Source organism: Muscardinus avellanarius, assembly GCF_963383645.1.
Source record: "Muscardinus avellanarius genome assembly, chromosome: 3".
Classification (NCBI taxonomy): Eukaryota; Metazoa; Chordata; class Mammalia; order Rodentia; family Gliridae; genus Muscardinus; species Muscardinus avellanarius.
The window spans coordinates 8,565,872-8,585,997 of NC_137788.1; the positions used below are offsets into that span (position 1 = coordinate 8,565,872).

Consider the following 20,126-nt stretch of genomic DNA (forward strand, 5'->3'; position numbering starts at 1 on the left):
AAGCTGAGCCTGAGCGCCTCGGCCTTTCCCACACCTCAGGGAGGCCGGCACCGGCACACACCATGCCAGGGAGGAGCTGCAAACTCGGGGCCAGTGTGGACAGGGCCACCTCCAGGAAGCAGATCAGTCCAGTGTCAACTGGCCTCTAAGGCTTCCTACTGCTTCTGTGTGGCAGCGAAGAGCTAGAGGGAACCCTGCCAGAGGGCCTTCAAACAGCCACAGCCTCAAAGGGCTCTGCAAGGAGAGGCCAGTGAGCGGCCGGGCCCCTCCCGCCACCCACCCCTCCTTGTCAAGCAAACTGACCGTATCCTCCAGTCGGCCAGCTGGTACTGCTTGTTGGACTCCACGCTGCAGTAGAGTTTCAGCAGGTGGTCCAGCGAGTGCCTGCCCAGGTTAAGAAGGCGTGCTGCCTGATGGGTATCGAACATGTTCACTACGTACAGCCCAAAGTCTTTCTGCAGCCACTCTATGTCGGAATCCGCACCGTGGAAGACCTGAAAAAAGAACCAGCCAGTGCCAGGCGGCTCACTGGCACACCAGCACACCCCGCCTCTCTCCTCTGCCACTCGGGGATCGGAACAATGGCATTGAAGCCAGAGCGAGGGGCAGGTGTGCTGTGAGTGCTTCTACCCGGGCCAGCCTTGGTCTACGCTCCTAACTGCACAGTGTTAAGAGCCGACTGTCAGCAACGCACGGGGCAGCAGCTCTGCCAGCCTCCGACGGCGGGGCTCCTCACAGCAGTCATCAGCATGAGTCAACACGGGTGGCAACCTCCTCCGTCCCGGCTGTCCCCATGGGGTTCAGAGACAAGCACTTCAGTGCACGCAGGGTAGGGCACGATTTCTTCAACCCCACCTGGTCTGTTGGAGAGTGTGAAATGCTACACTGGAAAGCACAGCAACCCTGCGGCACACGCAGAGACGGCGTGCCGGCTCACCTTAACCCCGCGGCACACGCAGAGACGGCGTGCCGGCTCACCTTCACGATGGCTGGGTCTGTGAGGCTCTCGTTGAGAATGTACATGTCGCTACGCAGCTCCAGCGTGTCGACGATGAAGTCTTCTGTGCGGGTGGAAATCTGCATCAGACAGGTGAGTCCTAGGAAGCTCCTGTAGGAGTGGTGCTAAAATAACAGAAAGAGAACAGGGGAAACATGTTTACGAGGCTTTCCTCACCAAGATATATATTTTTTTGGAGCTGGGGACTGAACCCGGCACCTCACATGTGCTAAGAAGTACATGCTCTACCACCGGACCAACCACACCGACCCTTCCTTTACGTTTTGAAAAGCATCTACAAGCCGGGCGTGGTGGCGCACACTTGCAATCCCAGTACCTGGGAGGCTAGGACAGGAGGACTGCAGGTTTGAGGACAGTCTCAGCTTAGAGTGAGGCTCTCATCAACCTAGCAGGACCCTGTTTAAAAAAAAAAAAGTGAATAAATAAAAAATAAAAACAGGGCTGGGGTGTAGCTTGGAGGTAAAATGCATCTGGGCTCGATTCCTAGCACACCCCAACCCCAAGCACAAGTGAGCTGCAGCACAGTGTCATGGCTGCTAGCAAATACAGATTACAACTAGGCTAATTTTGTAATTCTCAAAAAGGTGAACCCACAGAAAATTCAAGAATTAGCCAGGCACGGTGGCACATGCCTGTAATCTCAGTGCTTGGGAGGCCGAGACAGGAGGATCGCAGGTTTGTGCCCAGCCTCAGCTACTGAGTGAGGCTCTCGGCAACTTAGTGAGACCCTGTTTCCAAATAAAGAATAAACGGCTGGCACTGTAGCTCGGAGTGAGAATGCCTTTGGGTTCAATCCCCAGTACCACACACACACACAAAAAAAAAAAGTGCAAAAATTTTATTCGAGGTCAACTACAAGATACCTCTAAGTCAACAGCAAATTCTTGACACTTCAAGAGCTTTTCGTTGAGTTCCACAAGTTGGTCCAGAGAAGATACAAAATGGCAAGGTGTTTCTTGTACAGGTCTGTATAACTGGATTAAGAAAGTACAGGGGAAAAGGAATATTAAAAACCATCCCCACTAAAGTACAAAATGAATTCTGAGTTCAAGAACTGGCCATGTCACGGCCTCCTACTTTAAAGACAGCCAAGGGGAGTCAAAGCCACACCCATCTGGACTCTCCTGACTGGCCTCCTCTCCCCGGCTGGCAGGCGCCACTGGGAGGCTGCAGCGGGCACTCACCTGGGGCTGTGGCTTCTGAAGCACCGAGTCTGGAGGAGTGAAGTGATCGAGTTCATACTGATAAGGGTGTGCAAACCTGAAGCAGAACACAAAGAAATCTCTTTGATTCCATGATTCGAGTAAAAGCAGCTGCTCTGATCCAACTTGTAAAAGCAGATGAGAAAAGACCATTTGAAAACATTTCCCTTTATAACAGTACCATTATTACAATAATTACTCAAGTACATAAATAAATCATGTGATTCCCGATTATCTTAAAAGTATGATCATTCATTCTACTTCGTACGCTGGGTGTGGTGGGGCATGCTTGTAATCCTAGTAATTGGGAGACTGAGACAGGAGGATCGCAGGTTCTTAGCTAGCCTCAGCAACTTAGTGACACCCTGTTTCAAAACAGGGTAAAAAATAGGGCTGGGGGTATAGCTCAAGAGGTAGAATGCCTCTGGGTTCAATCCCTAGTATAGCCAAAAAAAAAAAAAAAAAAAAGTCTTTTTCTTTAGAGAGACCTAGAGATCCAAGTAGCTTTATAAATATTTCAGTGAGCTGGGTATGGTGGCACAGGCTTGTAATCCCAGTACATGGGAGGCTGAGACAGAAGGATCGCAGGTTTGTACCCAGCCTCAGCTACTCAGTGAGGCCCCCACAACTCAGTGAGACCCTATTTCAAAATAAAGAATAAAAATAGGGCTGGGAGTGTAGCTCGGAGGTAGAATGCCCCTGGGCTCCATCCCCAGTGCTTAAAAAAACAAACAAAAAAGCATTGAGTGTGTATTTGCAAAGTGCTGTATAGTTGATATTATGGATGATATAAAACTGACAAGCATACAATTCCTGTGGTTTAGAATAACAAGTTTCTGAGGTTAGAGAGAATAGCACTAATATTTTAGTTGGCTATTAACTAAATGTTAAGGTACTGGGGGTAGAACCCAGAGGCTTTCTACCTCCGGGCTATCCTCCCAGACCTATTTTTGGAAACAGGGTCTCACTAAGTTGCTGAGAGCCTCACTAAGTAGCTGAGGCTGGCTTCGAACCTGTGCGATCTTCCTGTCTCAGCCTCCCAAGTGCGGGGATTACAAGTGTGCGCCACCACGTCTGGCTCTAAATGTTAAATTTTTTCTGTTGCAGCCAGGTGTGGTGGCACATACCTATAACTTCAGTACTTGGAAGGCTGAGACAGGATGATTGTAGGTTTGAGGACAGCCTCAGCAAACGGTGAGACTCTCTTTAACCTAGCGAGACCCTAGTTTAAAAAATAAAAATAGAGCCGGGCATGGTGGCGCACACTTGTAATCCCAGCTTTCGGGAGGCTGAGCCCGGAGGATCGGGGTTCGCCGACAGCCTCAGCTACTTAGTGAGGCCCTCTGCAACTTAGTGAGACCCTGTTTCAAAAAAAAAAAAAAAAAAAAAAAAAAAAAGCCGGACGTGGTGGTGCATGCTTGTAATCCCTGAGCTTGGGAGGCTGAGACAGGAGGATCACACAGGTTCGAAGCCAGCCTCAGCTACTGAGTGAGGCTCTTAGCAACTTAGTGAGACCCTGTTTCTAAATAAAACATAAAATAGTTTTGGGAGTATAGCCTGGAGGTAGAAAGCCTCTGGGTTCCACCCCCAGTACCACCAAAAAAAAAAAAAAAAAAAAAAAAGAAAAAAAAAGAAAAAAAAAGAAAAAAAGAAAAAGTGGGCAGGGGTGTAGCTTGGAGGTCGAATGCCTCAGGGTTCCATACCCAGACCCCCCCCCCCACACACACACAAAAAAGAGCCGGGCGTGGTGGTGCACACTTGTAATCCCAGCGTTTGGGGGGCCGACTGAAGGATTACAGCTCGTAGACAGCCTCAGCTTTTTAGTGAGTTCCTCTGTAACTCAGTGAGACCGTTTCAAAAAAAAAAAAAAAAAATAGGGCAGGGGGTGTAGCTCAAAAAAAAAAAAAAAAAATAGGGCAGGGGGTGTAGCTCAAAAAAAAAAAAAAAAAAAAAGCAAGCAAGCAAGCCAGCAAGCCGGGCGTGGTGGCGCAAGCTTGTAATCCCAGTAATTGGGAGACAGGAGGATTGCATAGGTCTGAAGCCAGCCTCAGCTACTTGGGGAGGCTCTCAGCAACCTAGTGAGACCCTGTTTCCAAATAAAATATAAAATAGGTCTGGCAGTGTAGCCTGGAGGTAGAAAGCCCCTGAGTTCCATCCCCAGCACCACATAAAATAAATAAATAAATAAATAAGTAAAAACATTAAAATTATTCTGTTACTTTATCGTGAATCTGCACTAAACGCCGAGCCTGGTGCGTCCTGGAGGGCAGGGCCCTCTCTCATTCCCTTTACTTTCCTAGCTCCTGGCTGGGGCCTCACAGAGCAGAGGTGGGGCTGAACAAATGCATGGTCAAAGGCTCTGACTACATGTGAAAAAAAGCCAATACTAACAAAGCTTTTTCTTACCTTTTCCTAATAAAGGAAAATCCATTAGTGTATTTTTTTAAAAATTTTTTATTTGCGGTACTAGGGATGGAACCCAGGGCCATTCTACCTCCAAGCTACACCCCCAGCCCAATGGTTTTATTCTTTATTTTGAAATGGTCTCGCTGAGTTGCAGAGGGTCTAGGTAGCTGAGGTGTCTGTGAACTGCGATTCTGCCTCAGCCTCTCAGATGCTGGGATTACAGGCCTGCGCCGCCATGCCCGGCTCCCCATTAGTCTATTTTTACTAGTTTATGTTTTTTGTGGTAGCGGGGACTGACCGCAGGGGCATTCTACTTCTGAGTTAACTTCCACCCCTATTTTTAATTTAAAAATTTTATTTATTTATTTATTTTGTGGTACTGAGAATGGAACCCAGGGGCATTCGACCTCCAAGCTGCACCCCCAGCCCTATTTTTTATTCTTTATTTTGAAAGCGGATCTCACTGAGTTGCAAAGGGCCTCACTAAGTAGCAGAGGCTGTCCGCGAACCATGATCCTCAGGTCTCAGCCTCCCAAATGCTGGGATTACAAGTACAAGCATGTGCCACCACGTCCGGCTTAATTTTAATTTTTAGCTAGGCATGGTGGTGTACACTTGTAATTCAAGTACTTGGGAGGCTGAGACAGGAGGATCACAGCTTTGACGTTGGCCTCGGCAATGTAGTGAGGCTCTCAGCTAACTTAGCAAGACTTTCAAAATAAAAAATAAAAAGGGACCCAGGCGTGGTGGCGCATGTTTGTAATCCCAGCATTTGGGAAGCTGAGACCCAGAGGATCACGGTTCATGGACAGCCTCAGCTACTTAGTGAGGCCCTCTGCAACTCAGTAAGATCCGGTTTCAAAATAAAGAATAAAAAATAGGGCAGGGGGTGTAGCTCGGAGATCGAATGCCCCTGAGTTCCATCCCCAGACCCGGGGGAGGAAAAAAAAAATAGGGCTGCAAGTGTAGCTTGGAGGTAGAATGCTCTTGGGTTTAAATCCTAATAATAGCTGGGCGTGGTGGCGCACACTTGTAATCCCCGCACTTGGGAGGCTGAGACAGGAGGATCGTGCAGGTTCGAAGCCAGCCTCAGCTACTTAGTGAGGCTCTCAGCAACCTAGTGAGACCCTGTTTACAAATAAAATATAAAAAAGGTCTGGAGTATAGCTTGGAGGTAGAAAGCCTCTGGGTTCCACCCCCAGTACCACCAAAAAAAAAAAAAAAAAAAAAAATCATCACCACCGACATCATCACCATCATAATGTTACAGGGCTGTGGAGGTCATCATCTCTAATTTTGTTTGTACATCTGTAAATGGGACAAGAGCAGCAGTCCTCTCAGGACCCTGGGGAGGCTACATGGATGATGGCGTTAGGCCCTCTGTAAGCACAGACGAAGGGAGGCTGACTGCCAAGACCCCCATGAGGACGAGGGGAAAATCACCGGGTCCTCAGACACTTCACGCCCACATTTTACAGAGGTGACACTGAGTGAAAATGTGGTAACAAGGCGAGTCCAGGCTTGGAGGCAGCGAAACACTCACATGTCCTGCTCAACCTGCTGGGTTCGCTGCTGATGGATGAAGTCTGCCAGGGCAGGGGGGACGTCCAAGTCCTCAGGGCGGTCCTGTGGCCGTTCCCGCCTTTCTTTAGATAGAGCTGGAGGCCCAAGTAGCGAGAAAACAGCATCACAAAAGAGATACAACTGGCTCCCTCAGAGAGAGAAAGCCAGCGGGCAGACCTCTACTCCTCTGTCGGCTTCTGCATCAGACCGGAGAGACAGACTCAGCAGTACTCACCCTGAGGGAGCGGTTTCTGAGCATTGGGCTTGATGAAGATTTTGGGAAGAAACGGTGTGTTGGAATTGTCAATCTTCTCTCGAAATTTGAGCTGAGGTCGGATAATGTTTTTTGCATGAAGCAGCCGGAAAGTTTCAGATTTCGCTTTTCTGCCACATTCTCCTGCCTGGAATCAACACACATGCACTTTATAACACTCAACTGATGAATTAGAAAAGTAAATTCCAGCAGGGCTCTACTGTGGTGCACATGTAGTGAGGCTCTCAGCAACTTAGTGAGACTGTCTCAAAAGAAAAAAGGGCTGGGCGTGGTGGCCCACGCGTGTAATCCCAGGACTTGGGAGGCTGAGACAGATCGCAGGTTCAAAGCCAGCCTTGGCAATGTAGCCGACTCTCAGAAACCTAGTGAGACTGTTTCCAAATTAAAAAAAAAAAAAAAAAAGAAATCTGGCTGGGGTGTAGCTCCGAGGCAGAATGGCCACACGTCCCTTACCTTCCGGTTCCAGCTGGACACCACTGTCTTGGGGACCTGCAGCCCCGCAGGGAGGACAGGCTGCTGATGCTTACTCACACCTGATGCATCATCCAGGAGAATGCCCTAGGAGCAACAGGTATCACGTTGGTGTCTTTGAGATGAGCAGAGCTAATTACCTGACATTTTAGAGAAATATATTTACAGGATTACGCAGCAGTGGATCAACGCATTTGTCACAATGCCACGTTATGGAGCGCGGGTAGGCCCGTTGTTACCTGTCAGTCAAGAGGGCGTACAGCTGCCTGTGAAGGAACACACACACACACACACACACACACACACACACACACACACTCAAACACATTCTCTCTTTTCGGATCCCTGCATGAGGGGTCATTAGAGAGTCACATCAAGGCCGGGCGTGGTGGCGCACGCTTGTAATCCCCGCGCTTGGGAGGCTGAGACAGGAGGATCGCGCAGCTTCGAAGCCAGCCTCAGCTACTTAGTGAGGCTCTCAGCAACTTAGTGAGACCCTGCTTTCAAATAAAGTATAAAATGGCTCTGGGAGTATAGCCCGGAGGTAGAAAGCCTCTGGGTTCCACCCCCAGTACCCCCCCCCACACACACACAACAAAGACCGGAAGGGTAGTAATCATTTGCTCCCACCTATGACTGATTTTCTTTACAGCTCTCAATTATGTTGAAAAACCAAAGGCGACTTAACACCGTGCTGTGGCCATTAAAGACAGAAGACTGGGTCCTACAGATAGAAGTATAGGGGCTGGGAATACAGCCCAGCAGTGGAGTGCCTGCATGTAGCCCTGGCTTTGATTTCCAGTAAAAGTAAAACAACAACAAAGTGTAGTACTTAGAATGAGAACAAAGGCAGTTCTGTTTTGCAGTCAGAGCACATCATGTGGATTAGCAGTTTGGACACTACTAACAGAGGTGCCCCAGGTGAAAGGTCCTCTGACAGAGCTTGAAATCATAAAATAGGAGGATTCGCTGAAAGACGCGTGGGTATTTAGGCCGGGGACAGGATGACTTCATGGGATAGGAGACACATCAGTATCTCTGGGACTGTTACTGGTTCAAAGTTTTATTTATTATGGATGATCTGTGTATTTCTGCAAATAACGTTCTATTGTGGGATTAAAAAGAAGTGACAGAGCTAGGCACAGTGGCGCACGCTTTTAATCTCAGTACTTAGGATGCTGAGACAGAAAGTCACAGGTCACAGCCAGCCCCAGCTACTTCTGCAACTTAGTGAGACCTTGTTTCAAAGACAAAAAATAGGGTTTGTGGATATCTCTAGAGGTAGAATGCCTCTGGGTTAAATCTCCAGTACCATAAAAAAAAAAAAAAAGAAACTGATAGTAAGCTAGATAGATTAATACAAATTTCCCTCCAATCCTGCAGATAAGGGTGTTTAGCAGATTGTAACAATGAAAATGAATTAAATACTAAAGTTTGGCTGTACTGGTGCAAAGCTCTCCTATATTGCAATACAAACAGGATTTACAAATCAGGAAAATAAATATATAATCAGATGCTTAAAGACAAGTTTCCAGGTGGGTGTGGTGGAGCACGCTTGTAATCCCAGCATCTGGGAGGCTGAGATAGGAGGATCCGAGTTCGTGGATAGTCTCAGCTACTTAGTGAGGCTGTTTCAAAATAAAGAATAAAAAATAGGCCTGGAGCTGTAGTTCAGAGGTAGAATGAATACCCCTGGGTTCCATCCCCAGTACCGCAAAAACAAAACAAAACAAAAAACCTAAAACAAATCAAAATAAAAAAACAACAAAAATAGGTTTCCACAGGGAGTGATTTTTTTGGGGGGGCAGTGATATTTTAAAGACAACTGTGGCCAGGCGTGGTGGCGCATGCTTGTAATCCCCGCGCTTGGGAGGCTGAGACAGGAGGATCGCACGGGCTCGAAGCCAGCCTCAGCTACTTAGTGAGGCTCTCAGCAACTTAGCGAGACCCTGTTTCCAAATAAAATATAAAAAAGGTCTGGGAGTATAGCCCGGAGGTAGAAAGCTTCTGGGTTCCACCCCCAGTGCCACCAAAAAAGAAAAAAAGACAACTGTGGTTACTTTTGAGAATAAAGATGCCAACTATCAGAAGGAAACGTTATTATTTCCTTTTCATTTTCTAAGGTACTAAGGTTTCTCTATAATGCAAAAGTTATGTGTTAGCTAACTCAGAGTACTGTGGGGTACTCACCACTCTCTCCAGAATCACGTCATTGGTATCCACGAGTAAATCGAACTTGTCCTCCAACTCAGTCACCTTCTTTCGATCCTTAATGTTGCTGCGACAGCCATGGTACTGCATGACGCGACTCATGCTAAGGAAAGAAAACGTAGGCCAGTCTGTGCGCATTTATCTCACTTGCTTACAATCTGGGGGACCATTTCTGAAACTACCGGGGGATGGGAGCAGCCAAGGATCGAGCCCAGGGGCGCTCAACCTCAGACTACACTCCTATTCCTTTTTCCTTTTTATTTTTTGCGGCACTAGCAATAAAACCCAGGGGGCATTCTACCTCTGAGCTACACCACCAGCCCTATTTTTTATTCTTCATTTTGAAACAGGGTCTGAGTTGCAAAGGGCCTCCCTAAGTAGTGAGGCTGTCTGTGAACCGTGATCCTATCTCAGCCTCTGAAATGCAGGGATTACAAGCATGAGCCACCACACCTAGCTATACTTTTTATTTTGATTATTAGTATTTTTTTTGTGTGTGTGGTACTGGGGTTCCTGGAAGCCCTTCTACCTCCGGGCTACACTCCCAGACCTATTTTTACATTTTTATTTGGAAACAGGGTCTCCTAAGCCAGCGCGCGCGGCTGGCTTCGAACCTGCGCGATCCTCCTGTCTCTGTCTCCCAAGCGCGGGGATTACAAGCGTGCGCCACCACGCCCAGCTATTTTGATTATTTCAAAATTATTATTATTTTTTGGGGGGGTCTGGGGATGGAACCCAGGAGCATTCGACCTCCGAGCTATACCCCCAGCCCTCTTTTTTATTCTTTATTCGGAACCCAGGTATCACTGAGTTGCAGAGGGCCTAAGTAGCTGAGGCTGTCCACGAACCGTGATCCTCCGGTCTCAGCCTCCCAAATGCTGGGATGACAAGCGTGCCCACCATGCCTGGCTACACCTTTTATTCTGAAACAGGGCCTCACTGATTGCTCAGGGTCAGTTGCTGAGGCTAGCCTCGCACCTGTGACCCTCCTGCCTCAGCCTCCTAGGTAGCAAGTACTGGGATTTCAGGTGTGTCCTGACACGCTTGGCTTAATACACTTTTTAAAAGTTAAAAGCCAGGTGTAGCCGGGCGTGGTGGTACACGCTTGTAATCCCAGCGCTTGGGAGGCTGACAGGAGGATCGCACAGGTTCGAAGCCAGCCTCAGCTACTTAGTGAGGCTCTCAGCAACTTAGTGAGACCCTGTTTCCAACTAAAGTATAAAATAGGCCTGGGAGTGTAGCCCAGAGGTAAAAAGCCCCTGGATTACACCCCCAGCACCACAAAAGAAAAAAAAAAAAGCCAGGAGTGGTGGCACATTCCTGTAATCCTAGCATTTGGGAGGCCGAGATAAGAGGATGGCAGCGGACAGCCTTAGCTCCTTAGTGAGGCCTTTTGCAACTCAATGAGTCCATTTCAAAATAGAGAATAAAAAACAGAGCTGGGGGTGTAGCTTGGAGGTAGAATATCCCTGGGTTCCATTCCCACCACTGGAAAAAAAAAAGTGAATCCAGAAGCTGAGCGTGGTGGCGCAACTGCTTATAACCTGAGCATTTCGGAGGCTGAGACAGGATCTGTGTTCGTGGCCATCCTCGGCTACTTCATTTTGAAACCTGTTTTAAAATAAAGAATAAAAAATAGGGCTGGGAGCCCGGCATGGTGGTGCACCCTTATAATCCCAGCATTCGGGAGGCTGAGACTGGAGGATCGCGGTTTGCGGACAGCCTCAGCTACTTAGTGAGGCCCTCTGCAGCTCAGTGAGATCTGGTTTCAAAATAAAGAATAAAAAATAGAGCAGGGGCTGTAGCTCAGAGGTTGAATGCCCCTGGGTTCCATCCTCAGACCCGCCAAAAAAAAAAAAAGTAACTCAGAGGTCAAGTGCCCCTGGGTTTCATCGCCAATACCACACACACACACAGAAAAATAAATGAATAAATAAAAGTAAAAGAAGTTAAGCTGGAGTTGAGCTTGGTGGAGCACACTTGTAATCCCAGTGTTTGGGAGGCTGATCAGAGCATCATAGGTTCCACAACAGTTTCAGCAAGTACTGAGACGCACAACCTGGTGAGACCCGGTTTCAAAATAAAAATAAGATAGGGCTGGGGGTGCAGCTCATTAGAGGTAGAATTCATTGGGTTCAATCCCAAGTGTCAAAAAAAAAAAGTTAAACCAGGACAATTACAGTGGTACAACCTTGTAACCCCAATACTTGGGAGGCTGAGACAGAAGGATCATAGGCTGAAGGGCAGTCTCAGCAAGCAACGAGACTTTCACCAACCTAGTGAGACCTTGTTTCAAAAAAAAAAAAAAAAAAAATCAGACTGGGGGTGTAGTTTGGAGGCAGAATGCCCCTGGGTTTAATCCCCAGTGCCCCATGCACACAAAAACAGTTAAACTAGGCTGGGTGAGGCGGTACACATCTATAATTCTACTACTTGGAAGGCTAAGGCAGGATGATTACAAATTTGAGGACTGCCTGGGCAACTCTGAAAGACCCTGTCTCAAAATAAAATTTAACAAAATGGCTGGGGAGCTGGTGTATGGTCATAATTCTAGCACTTGGAAAGATGAGACAGGTCAATTGCAGGTTTGAGGACGGCCTCAGCAACCTAACAAGGGCAGGGAATGTAGCTTGGAGGTAGAAAGCTTCGAGGTTTAATAACAAGCAACACACACACACACACACACACACACACACACACACACGGCTGAGGGTATAGCTTGGAGGTAGACTGGGTTCAAACTTCGAGGTTTAATAACAAGCATCTCTCTCTCTCTCTCTCTCTCTCTCTCTCTCTCTCTCTCTCTCTGAGGGTATAGCTTGGAGGTAGACTGGGTTCAACCCCAAATCTGAAAACAAACAAACAATAAATGGGCTGGTGGTATAGCTCAGTAGTAGAGCCCTTACCTAGCATGCCTGAGTTCAATCTTCATTATGGCACACGCACACACACACACGAACTAAAAATTTACCAATTGAAATCTATTGTTTTAGGGGTTGGGCATGGTGGCACACATTTGTAATCCCAGCATTTGGGAGGCTGAGACAAGAAAATCAAGGTTTATGGCCAGCTGGGAGTGGTGGCACATGCTTGTAATCCCAGTATTCGGGAGGCTGAGACTGGAGGATCGCAGTTCACGATCAGCCTCAAGTACTTAGTGAGGCCCTTCACAACTCAATGAGACTGTTTCAGTTTAAAGAATAAAAAAGCCGGGCGTGGTGGCGCACGCTTGTAATCCCAGCATTCGGGAGGCTGAGACTGGAGGATCGCGGTTCGCAGACAGCCTCAGCTACTTAGTGAGGCCCTCTGCAACTCAGTGAGACCCGGTTTCAAAATAAAGAATAAAAAGTAGGGCAGGCGGTATAGCTCAGAGGTCGAATGCCCCTGGGTTCCATCCCCAGACCTGAAAAATAAAAAATAAAAAAATAAAAAACATGGCAGGGAGTGTAGCTTGAAGGTCGAATGCCGCTGGGTTACATCCTCAGACCCGCAAAAAGAAAAGAAAAAAAAAAAAAAAAAGAGAAAAAAAAAAAGGTTCATGGACAGCCTCAGCTACTGAGGCCCTTTGCAACTCAGTGAGACCTTGTTTCAAAATAAGGAATAAGCCGGGCATGGTGGCGCACGCTTGTAATCCCCGCGCTTGGGAGGCAGAGACAGGAGGATCGCGCTGGTTCGGAGCCAGCCTTGCTGGTTTAAGAGACCCTGTTTCCACATAAAGTTAAAAACTAGGTCTGGGAGTGTAGCCCGGAGGTAGAAGGGCTTCCAGGAACCCCAGTACCACCAAAAAAAAAAAAAAAGGAATAAAAATAAAAAATAGGGCTGGGGGTTTAGCTTGAAGGTAGAATGTCCCCTGGGCTCCACCCCAAGCACTGCAAAAAAAAAAAAAAAAAAAAAAAAACCTATTGCTTTATTTTCATATTTTTTTCTTCTTTTTGTTTCTTGTTTTGGCATTGAATCAGCAGGGGCATTCTGCCTGCCTCTTACATACACTGCCAGTCCTATTTTATTTTTTGCGGGTCTGGGGATGGAATCCAGGGAGATATATATATATATATATTGGTGGTACTGGGGTTCCTGGAAGCCCTTCAACCTCCGGGCTACACTCCCAGACCTATTTTATATTTTTATTTGGAAACAGGGTCTCCTAAGCCAGCGTGTGCGGCTGGCTTCGAACCTGCACAATCCTCCTGTCTCTGCCTCCCAAGCGTGTGCCACCACGCCCGGCAGAATCTAGGGATATTTGACCTCCGAGATACAGCCCCTGCCCTATTTTTTATTCTTTATTTTGAAACCGGGTCTCACTGAGTTGCAAAGGGCTTCACTAAGTAGCTGAGGCTGTCCACGAACCGCGATCCTCTGGTCTCAGCCTCCCAAATGCTGGGATTACAAGCGCGCGCCACCACGCCTGGCTTTATTTTTTATTTTGAAAGAGGGTCTCACTAAGTTGCTGAGGCCGCCCTCAAATCTATTATTCTGTCTCAGCCTCCCAAGTACAAGGATTACAGGCATGTGCCACTGAGCTCTGCTACACACTGCATTATTCTTTATAATACAGAAAATTATTAATGAGGCGAAACAAATTTTAGGAAAAATTACCCACCTCTTTCTTTTCATTTCTTTCACGAACACAACGGAACAATACGTAGTACTTACCAATGAAGCAGCCTGTCTCCCTGTGTTTCACAAAATGCCCGGAAGCCAGGAAAACTTCGGTAAAAATCATACTCATCACCGGACTGTGGCAGGCCCCCGGATGCTTTGGTCACCGCCACCACTGACCCCAGAGCAAACTGTCAAAACCCAGAAAAGATGCCGCACGTTAAATACTGGTCTTCATTTGTTCAGCCAATCACTCCTTAAGGATCAACTGTCTGTGGCAGGTTGTACTAGACGCTAAAGACATGCAGAAGATAATCCAGGCTTCATCCATCCGACAAATACTCAATTCAGCGAGACTCTACCCCAAGCCCTGTTCCGGGCCTGTGGATTGAAAGGTGAACGCAGCACCCAAGTCTGGAGCCTGTACTCTTGGGAGGGTGGGTTACCAGGGAAGAACGTATGTAGTCATGGACTGGGTAACAAGGGGGCCGAGTTTTAGAAATCCACCCTAAGTGAGTTCACTGACCGGTGACTTCAGTCCGTACCTAAGCAAAGACATCTACGGCATCACGTGCTAGACACTTTTATGGGGCACCGTCTTCTAGGGGGTCTTTCACTGATCGAAACATCATCATGCAGTATAATACGGCTAACATTTAAGGTGGGCTGGGTTTGAACCTCGGCTCTGCTACCTATAAGCTGTGATTTGGGGCAAGTTATTTATTTCGACCTTAAAAATAAGTACCTCAATAAGGAGCTCAAGTTATTAATGAGCTCCTCCAATCACTTAGAATAGTGTCCGGCACATGAGTGTGTGGTTCTGGGGATGGAACCAAGGGGCCTTCTCCCTCCTGGCCATGTCCCCAGACCTATTTTTATTTGGAAACAGTCTTTCTTATGATCCTACTGTCTCAGCCTCTTAAGTACTGGGATTACGCGTGTGCGCCACTACACCTGGCTACAGGAATGCTATTACCCCTGGCGTTCAGACCCATGAACTCTACCTAGAAATTGACTGTACTTTTGGTTTTTTTATCTTGAACACCTAAAATCAGTACTCTACTACTTTGAGTGGCCAATCTGTAAGGAAAATTTAGTTAATAAAACAGTTCTCAAGCCAGGCGTGGTGGCGCACGCTTGTAATCCCCACACTCGGGAGGCTGAGACAGGAGGATCACACAGGTTCGAAGCCAGCCTCAGCTACTGAGTGAGGCTCTCAGCAACTTAGTGAGACCCTGTTTCCAAATAAAATATGGAAAAATAGGTCTGGGAGTATAGCCTGGTGGTAGAAAGCCCCTGGGTTCCACCCCCAGTACCACAAAAACAAAAACAAAAACAAAAAACAGTTCTCTACTGAAAGTGTTGTAATGTAGTGAGGAAAAAAAGCCAAGCTGGGCATGGTGACACGCACTTGTAATCCCAGTACTTGGGGGGCTGAGACAGGAGGATCACAGGTTCACAGCCAGCCTTGGCAATTCTGCAAAGCTCTCTGCAACTTAGTGAGACCCTGTTTCAAAATAAAATATAAGATAGGACTGGGGGGGGGTAACTCGGAGGTAGAATTCCCCTGGGATCAATCCCCAGCACCCCCCCTCCCCAAACTGTCAAGGGGCGTATAGCCTGGAGGTAGAATGGCCCTGTTTGATTCCCAGGACCACAAAGAAAAAAACAAAACAAGACAATATAAAATAAAATAGGACTGGGGTGTGGCTAAGAGTAGAAGGCCGTGGGTTTAATCCCGTGCCACGCACACATCCTGAAGTGCTCTCCTGGGTAAAGCGGGGTTGTCGTCCAGCATCACGAGTCTCGTGAGCAGGAGCGCGCGCGACGCTGTGGCTCGGCCGCCGCTCGGGGCCCGGCCGGCCGGGGCGGCGTCGAGTCCCTCGGGTGAAGCCGCCATGCCGCAGCCCCCCGCCCCGGGCCCCGGCCCGGGCTCACCTTCACGAAGCTGTCCGCGTCCGGGAAGCCCGGCAGGACCATCTCGCCGTCGGGCTGGGCTGCGCTGGCGGCCGGCGGGGCCTTGGGCTCCCGGGAGCTGGGAGGCGCCATCTTTCCGCTTCGCGTGGCTCTTCTCGCGACAGCGGCGCACTGCGCATGCGCAGGCCGGCCCGCCCCCGGGCTGGAGGGTTTTTTTTCTTTTTTTGCGGGTCTGGGCCTGGAACCCAGGGGCGTTGGGCCTCTGAGCTACACCCCTTGCCCTATTGTTTTTATTCTTTATTTCGAAACAGGGTCCCACTAAATTGCTGAAAGCCTAAGTAGCTAAGGCTGACTTCGAACCTGCGCCATTCTCCTGTCCCAGCCTCCCAAGCGCGGGGATTACAAAGGTGTGTCACTACGCCCGGCTTTTTTTTTTTTTTTTGGTGCTAGGGATTAATCCCATGGCCATTCTACACCCCTAGCCCAATATTTTCATTCTTTTATTTTGAAACAGGGTCCAATTAACTTGCAGAGGGCCTAAGTAGTTGAGACTGGTCTCGAACCTTAGATCCTCCTGTGTCAGCCTCTCAATCATTGTTTATTCTTTCTCTTCCTTCCTTCCTTTCTTTCTTTCTTTCTTTCTTTCTTTCTTTCTTTCTTTCTTTCTTTCTTTCTTTCTTTCTTTCTTTCTTTCTTTCTGCGGGTCTGGGGATGGAATCCAGGGATATTCGGCCTCCGAGCTACACCCCCTGCCCTATTATTTTAAATATTTATTTATTTAGCCGGGTGTGGTGGCGCACGCTTGTAATCCCCATGCTTGGGAGGCAGAGACAGGAGGATCACCCGGGCGCTGGCTTAGGAGACACCCTGTTTTCAAATTAAAAAAATGTAAAAATAGGTCTGGAAGTGTAGCCCAGAGGCAGAAGGGCTTCCAGGAACCCCAGTACCACCAAAAAAAAAAAAAAAAAAAAAAAAAAAATTTATTTATTGGTAATGAGGATTGATTGAACCCAGGGGCATTTTACCTCCAAGCTACCCCCCAGCCCTAATTTTTATTCTTTATTTTGAAACAGAGTCTCGCTGAGTTTCAAAGGGCCTAAGTAGCCAAAGCTGTCCTTGAAACTAGAACCTCTTGTTTTAGCCTTCCAAATGCTGGGATTATAAGCATGTACCACGCCCGGCTTTATTTTTTATTTTGAAACAGGGTCTCATTAAGTGGATAAGGCTGGCCCCCAGCTGTGATCCTCCTATGCTGGCCTCCCAAGTACTGGGTTTACAAGTGTGTGTCACCACACCTGGCTCTGGTTCAGCCCTATTTATTTATTTATTTATTTATTTAAATATTGGGGATTGAACCCAGGGGCATTCTACCTCTGCTATACCTCCAAACCCATTTTATATTATTTTGAAACAGGGTATCACTAAAGCAGAGGGCCTCACTAAGTAGCTGAGGCTGGCCTCAAACTTTCATTTTTTTTTCCTTTTTTGCAGTACCGGGGATTGAACCCAGTGACATTCTACCACCGAGCTACACTGCCAGCCCTATTTTATTTATTTTGTGTAGTGCTGGGGATCAAACCCAGGGCCATTCTACCTCCTTGCTATGCACCCCAGCCTTCTCACTTCTCCCATAAGACCTGTCTTAAAGTCCCCTTTTCCACAAGCCTTCCCTGGTGCACGGGTAGAATTACTGCTCCTACTTATGGCTCCTCTTGCCAGTGGGGTTGGGTCCGTATTTCAAGCTTGTGATAAACTGTCTCTGCCCTGTCTGGTGAAAGATACCTTGAGGAAAAGGACATTATAAACATTCTTGTGTTATTTGTAGTCTGTAATACTAAGTGGTCAATACTGTTGAATATCAGGGTGGGCTTGGTGATCCAGGCCTATAATCCCAGTTTTTGGGAGGCTGAGACTGGAGAATTGAAGGTCTGTGGCCAGCCTCAGCAGTGTAGTAAGACTCTCAGCAACGTAGACCATTTCTCTTCTTCTTTTTTTTTTTTTTCCAGAGACATAGAGAGGTTTATTGAGGAAGGTAGGAAAGACACATTCAAAGGAGACTACGGGCCACTTCAAAACGAGAGGCCACAAGACTCTTTAAAAATTTTTTTTTTGTGTGTGTGGTACTGGGAGTGGAACCCAGGGGCTTCCTACTTCGTCTATACTCCCAGACCTATCTTATATTTTATTTGAAACAGTGTCTCACTAAGTTGCTGAGAGCCTCACTAAGTAGCTGAGGCTGGCTTCGAACCCGTGTGATCCTCCTGTCGCAGCCTCCCAAGCATGGGGATTACAAGGATGCACCACCACGCCGGGATGACTCTTTCAAAATTAAAAATAAGATCTGGGTATGGGAGCTCACGCTTGTAATCCCAGTACTTGGGAGGATGAGACAGGAGGATCAGAGGTTCCTGGCCAACCTCAGCTACTTAGGCTCTCTGCAACTTAGTGAGAACTTGTTTCAAATTAAAGAATTAAGAGCCGGAATGAGCCAGGCATGGTGGCTCATGCTTGTAATCCCAGTATTCGGGAGGCTGAGACCAGAGGATCGCGGTTTGCGGACAGCCTCAGCTACTTAGTGAGGCCCTCTGCAACTCAGTGAGACGTTTCAAAATAAGGAATAAAAACTAGGGCAGGGGTGTAGCTCGGAGGTAGAATGCCCCGGGTTCCATCCCCAGTCCTGCAAAACACAAACAAACAAACAAAGAAAAAATCAAATTCAAGAATTAAAAGTAGGGCGGGGAGCTGGGTGTGGTGGCTCATGCTTGTAATCCCAGCATGTGCGAGGCTGAGACAGGAGGATGACATTTGTGTTTGCGGACAGCATCAGCTACTTGGTACTTAAGTGAGGCTCTTTGCAACTTTGACCTTGTTTCAAATTAAAGAATAAAACATTAAGGCTGTATAGCTTGAAGGTAGAATGCTCCTGGGTTCCATTTCCAGTACTACAAAACAAACAAAAATAAATAGGACTGGGGGTATGGCTTGGAGGGTTGAATACTCCTGGGTTCAACCCCAAGTACCATGATAATACTCTGAATAGTGTTCAAGGAATAAATGTTTCCCTTTTTTTTGGGGGGGGGTGCTGGGAACACAACAAGTGCTACTGCTAAGCTATATCCACAGCCCCATGCGTTCTTTTGGAAATAATTTTTTTTTTTTCCCCATACTGGGAACCCAGGTGCATTCTACCTCTGAGCTATGCCCCCAGCCCTATTTTTTATTTTTTTTTATTTTTGGCGGGTCTGGGGATGGAACCCAGGGGCATTTGACCTCTGAGCTACATCCCCTGCCCTGTTTTTTATTTTTTATTTTGAAACCGGGTCTCACTGAGTTGCAGAGGGCCTCACTAAGTAGCTGAGGCTGTCCGCAAACCGCGATCCTCTGGTCTCAGCCTCCCGAATGCTGGGATGACAAGCGTGCGCCACCACGCCCGGCTTCTATTTTTTATTCTTTATTTTGAAACAGCATCTCATTGAGTTGCAAAGGGCCTAAGTAGCTGAGGCTGGCTGCAAACCACAATCCTCCTGTCTCAGCCTCTCAAACGCTGGGATTACAAGTATGCGTCACCACGCCCGGCTTCTTTTGAATTTACTAAGTGTCATGAATAAAAAGCAGCTTATATGTTTTTAAAATTCTGATGTCGTTTATTGGCACAAAAATTATCCAGATACAACATGGTGGCTGGGCATGGCTACATTTTGTACTGTGCGCATCTATCAGACCTCTCCTTTGCTCCTCACTCCCACACGTTCTAGCCATTCCTCTTGGCGCAGCAACTGCACGACAGCCTGTGTCCTGAGCCCCGCTGTAAGCAGCACATCTGGACCTCGCTGGACGCAGCGGTGGCCAGCGCAGGCCCTGCTGCACACCTGCCTCCCGGCGGCCAGGCCTTGGGAGAAGAGCAAGCGCAGCATGACCGGGTCAGGCAGGAGGCCGGCCGCTGTGGCCCATCCTGCAAACGTGGCCGCTAACGTCCAGGGACCAGTGAGGGAACGCGGCGAGCGGGGCAGTGCGCCTGCTTCTGCTTCTTTACGGCGCAGGCCCCGACCGTGTCCTCCAGGACCCCAGCCTTCTCCACCGTGCTTCCTGCCATCCCCACGTTGAGAAGAACGACTAGGTCCCTCTTCTGCCAGCAAATATTTACGATGCGCTCTCTTGGGAGATGAGTCAAAACCCGTATTTCTAAAGTTATGGACCTTCTCTTCCCTAAATCCATGGCTTGACTTGCGAAGTATCACTGTGTTTCATTGTCTTGGGAACAGAATCCAGCCTCGTGTTTCTGACAGTATCTTCAACAGCAGCTAGAAAGCTGGTCCAAACCAACTTTGAATATACAGTGGTTCTTTTCATTTTGATTTCAAAATATTTAACAGAGTCAACCTTCTGACCCTAGTTTCAGTTTACTGGAAGCATAGACCGAAGTACAAAGGACCGGAGGAGACGCCGTGGGCACGCCGGCCCGCTG

General features: G+C 47.8%; 1 protein-coding gene across 2 annotated transcripts in view; it reads right to left on the reverse strand.

Moving 5' to 3' along the window:
* Positions 1-15,793, reverse strand: part of EXOSC10 (exosome component 10) — a gene marked incomplete at both ends in the record, with an annotated part of 32,214 nt that extends 16,421 nt beyond the window's left edge. The window contains 10 exons of one of the 2 annotated variants that reach the window (XM_080690578.1): positions 304-494; positions 979-1,122; positions 1,882-1,992; positions 2,203-2,278; positions 6,170-6,284; positions 6,425-6,590; positions 6,917-7,021; positions 9,125-9,248; positions 13,799-13,935; positions 15,683-15,793. In XM_080690578.1, coding sequence (XP_080546704.1) covers positions 304-494; positions 979-1,122; positions 1,882-1,992; positions 2,203-2,278; positions 6,170-6,284; positions 6,425-6,590; positions 6,917-7,021; positions 9,125-9,248; positions 13,799-13,935; positions 15,683-15,793 — 1,280 coding nt within the window. Of the gene's footprint in view, positions 1-303; positions 495-978; positions 1,123-1,881; positions 1,993-2,202; positions 2,279-6,169; positions 6,285-6,424; positions 6,591-6,916; positions 7,022-9,124; positions 9,249-13,798; positions 13,936-15,682 lie in introns of those variants that run through there. The other variant, XM_080690579.1, reaches the window with a different exon arrangement.
* Between the last annotated feature and the right edge of the window lie 4,333 nt (positions 15,794-20,126).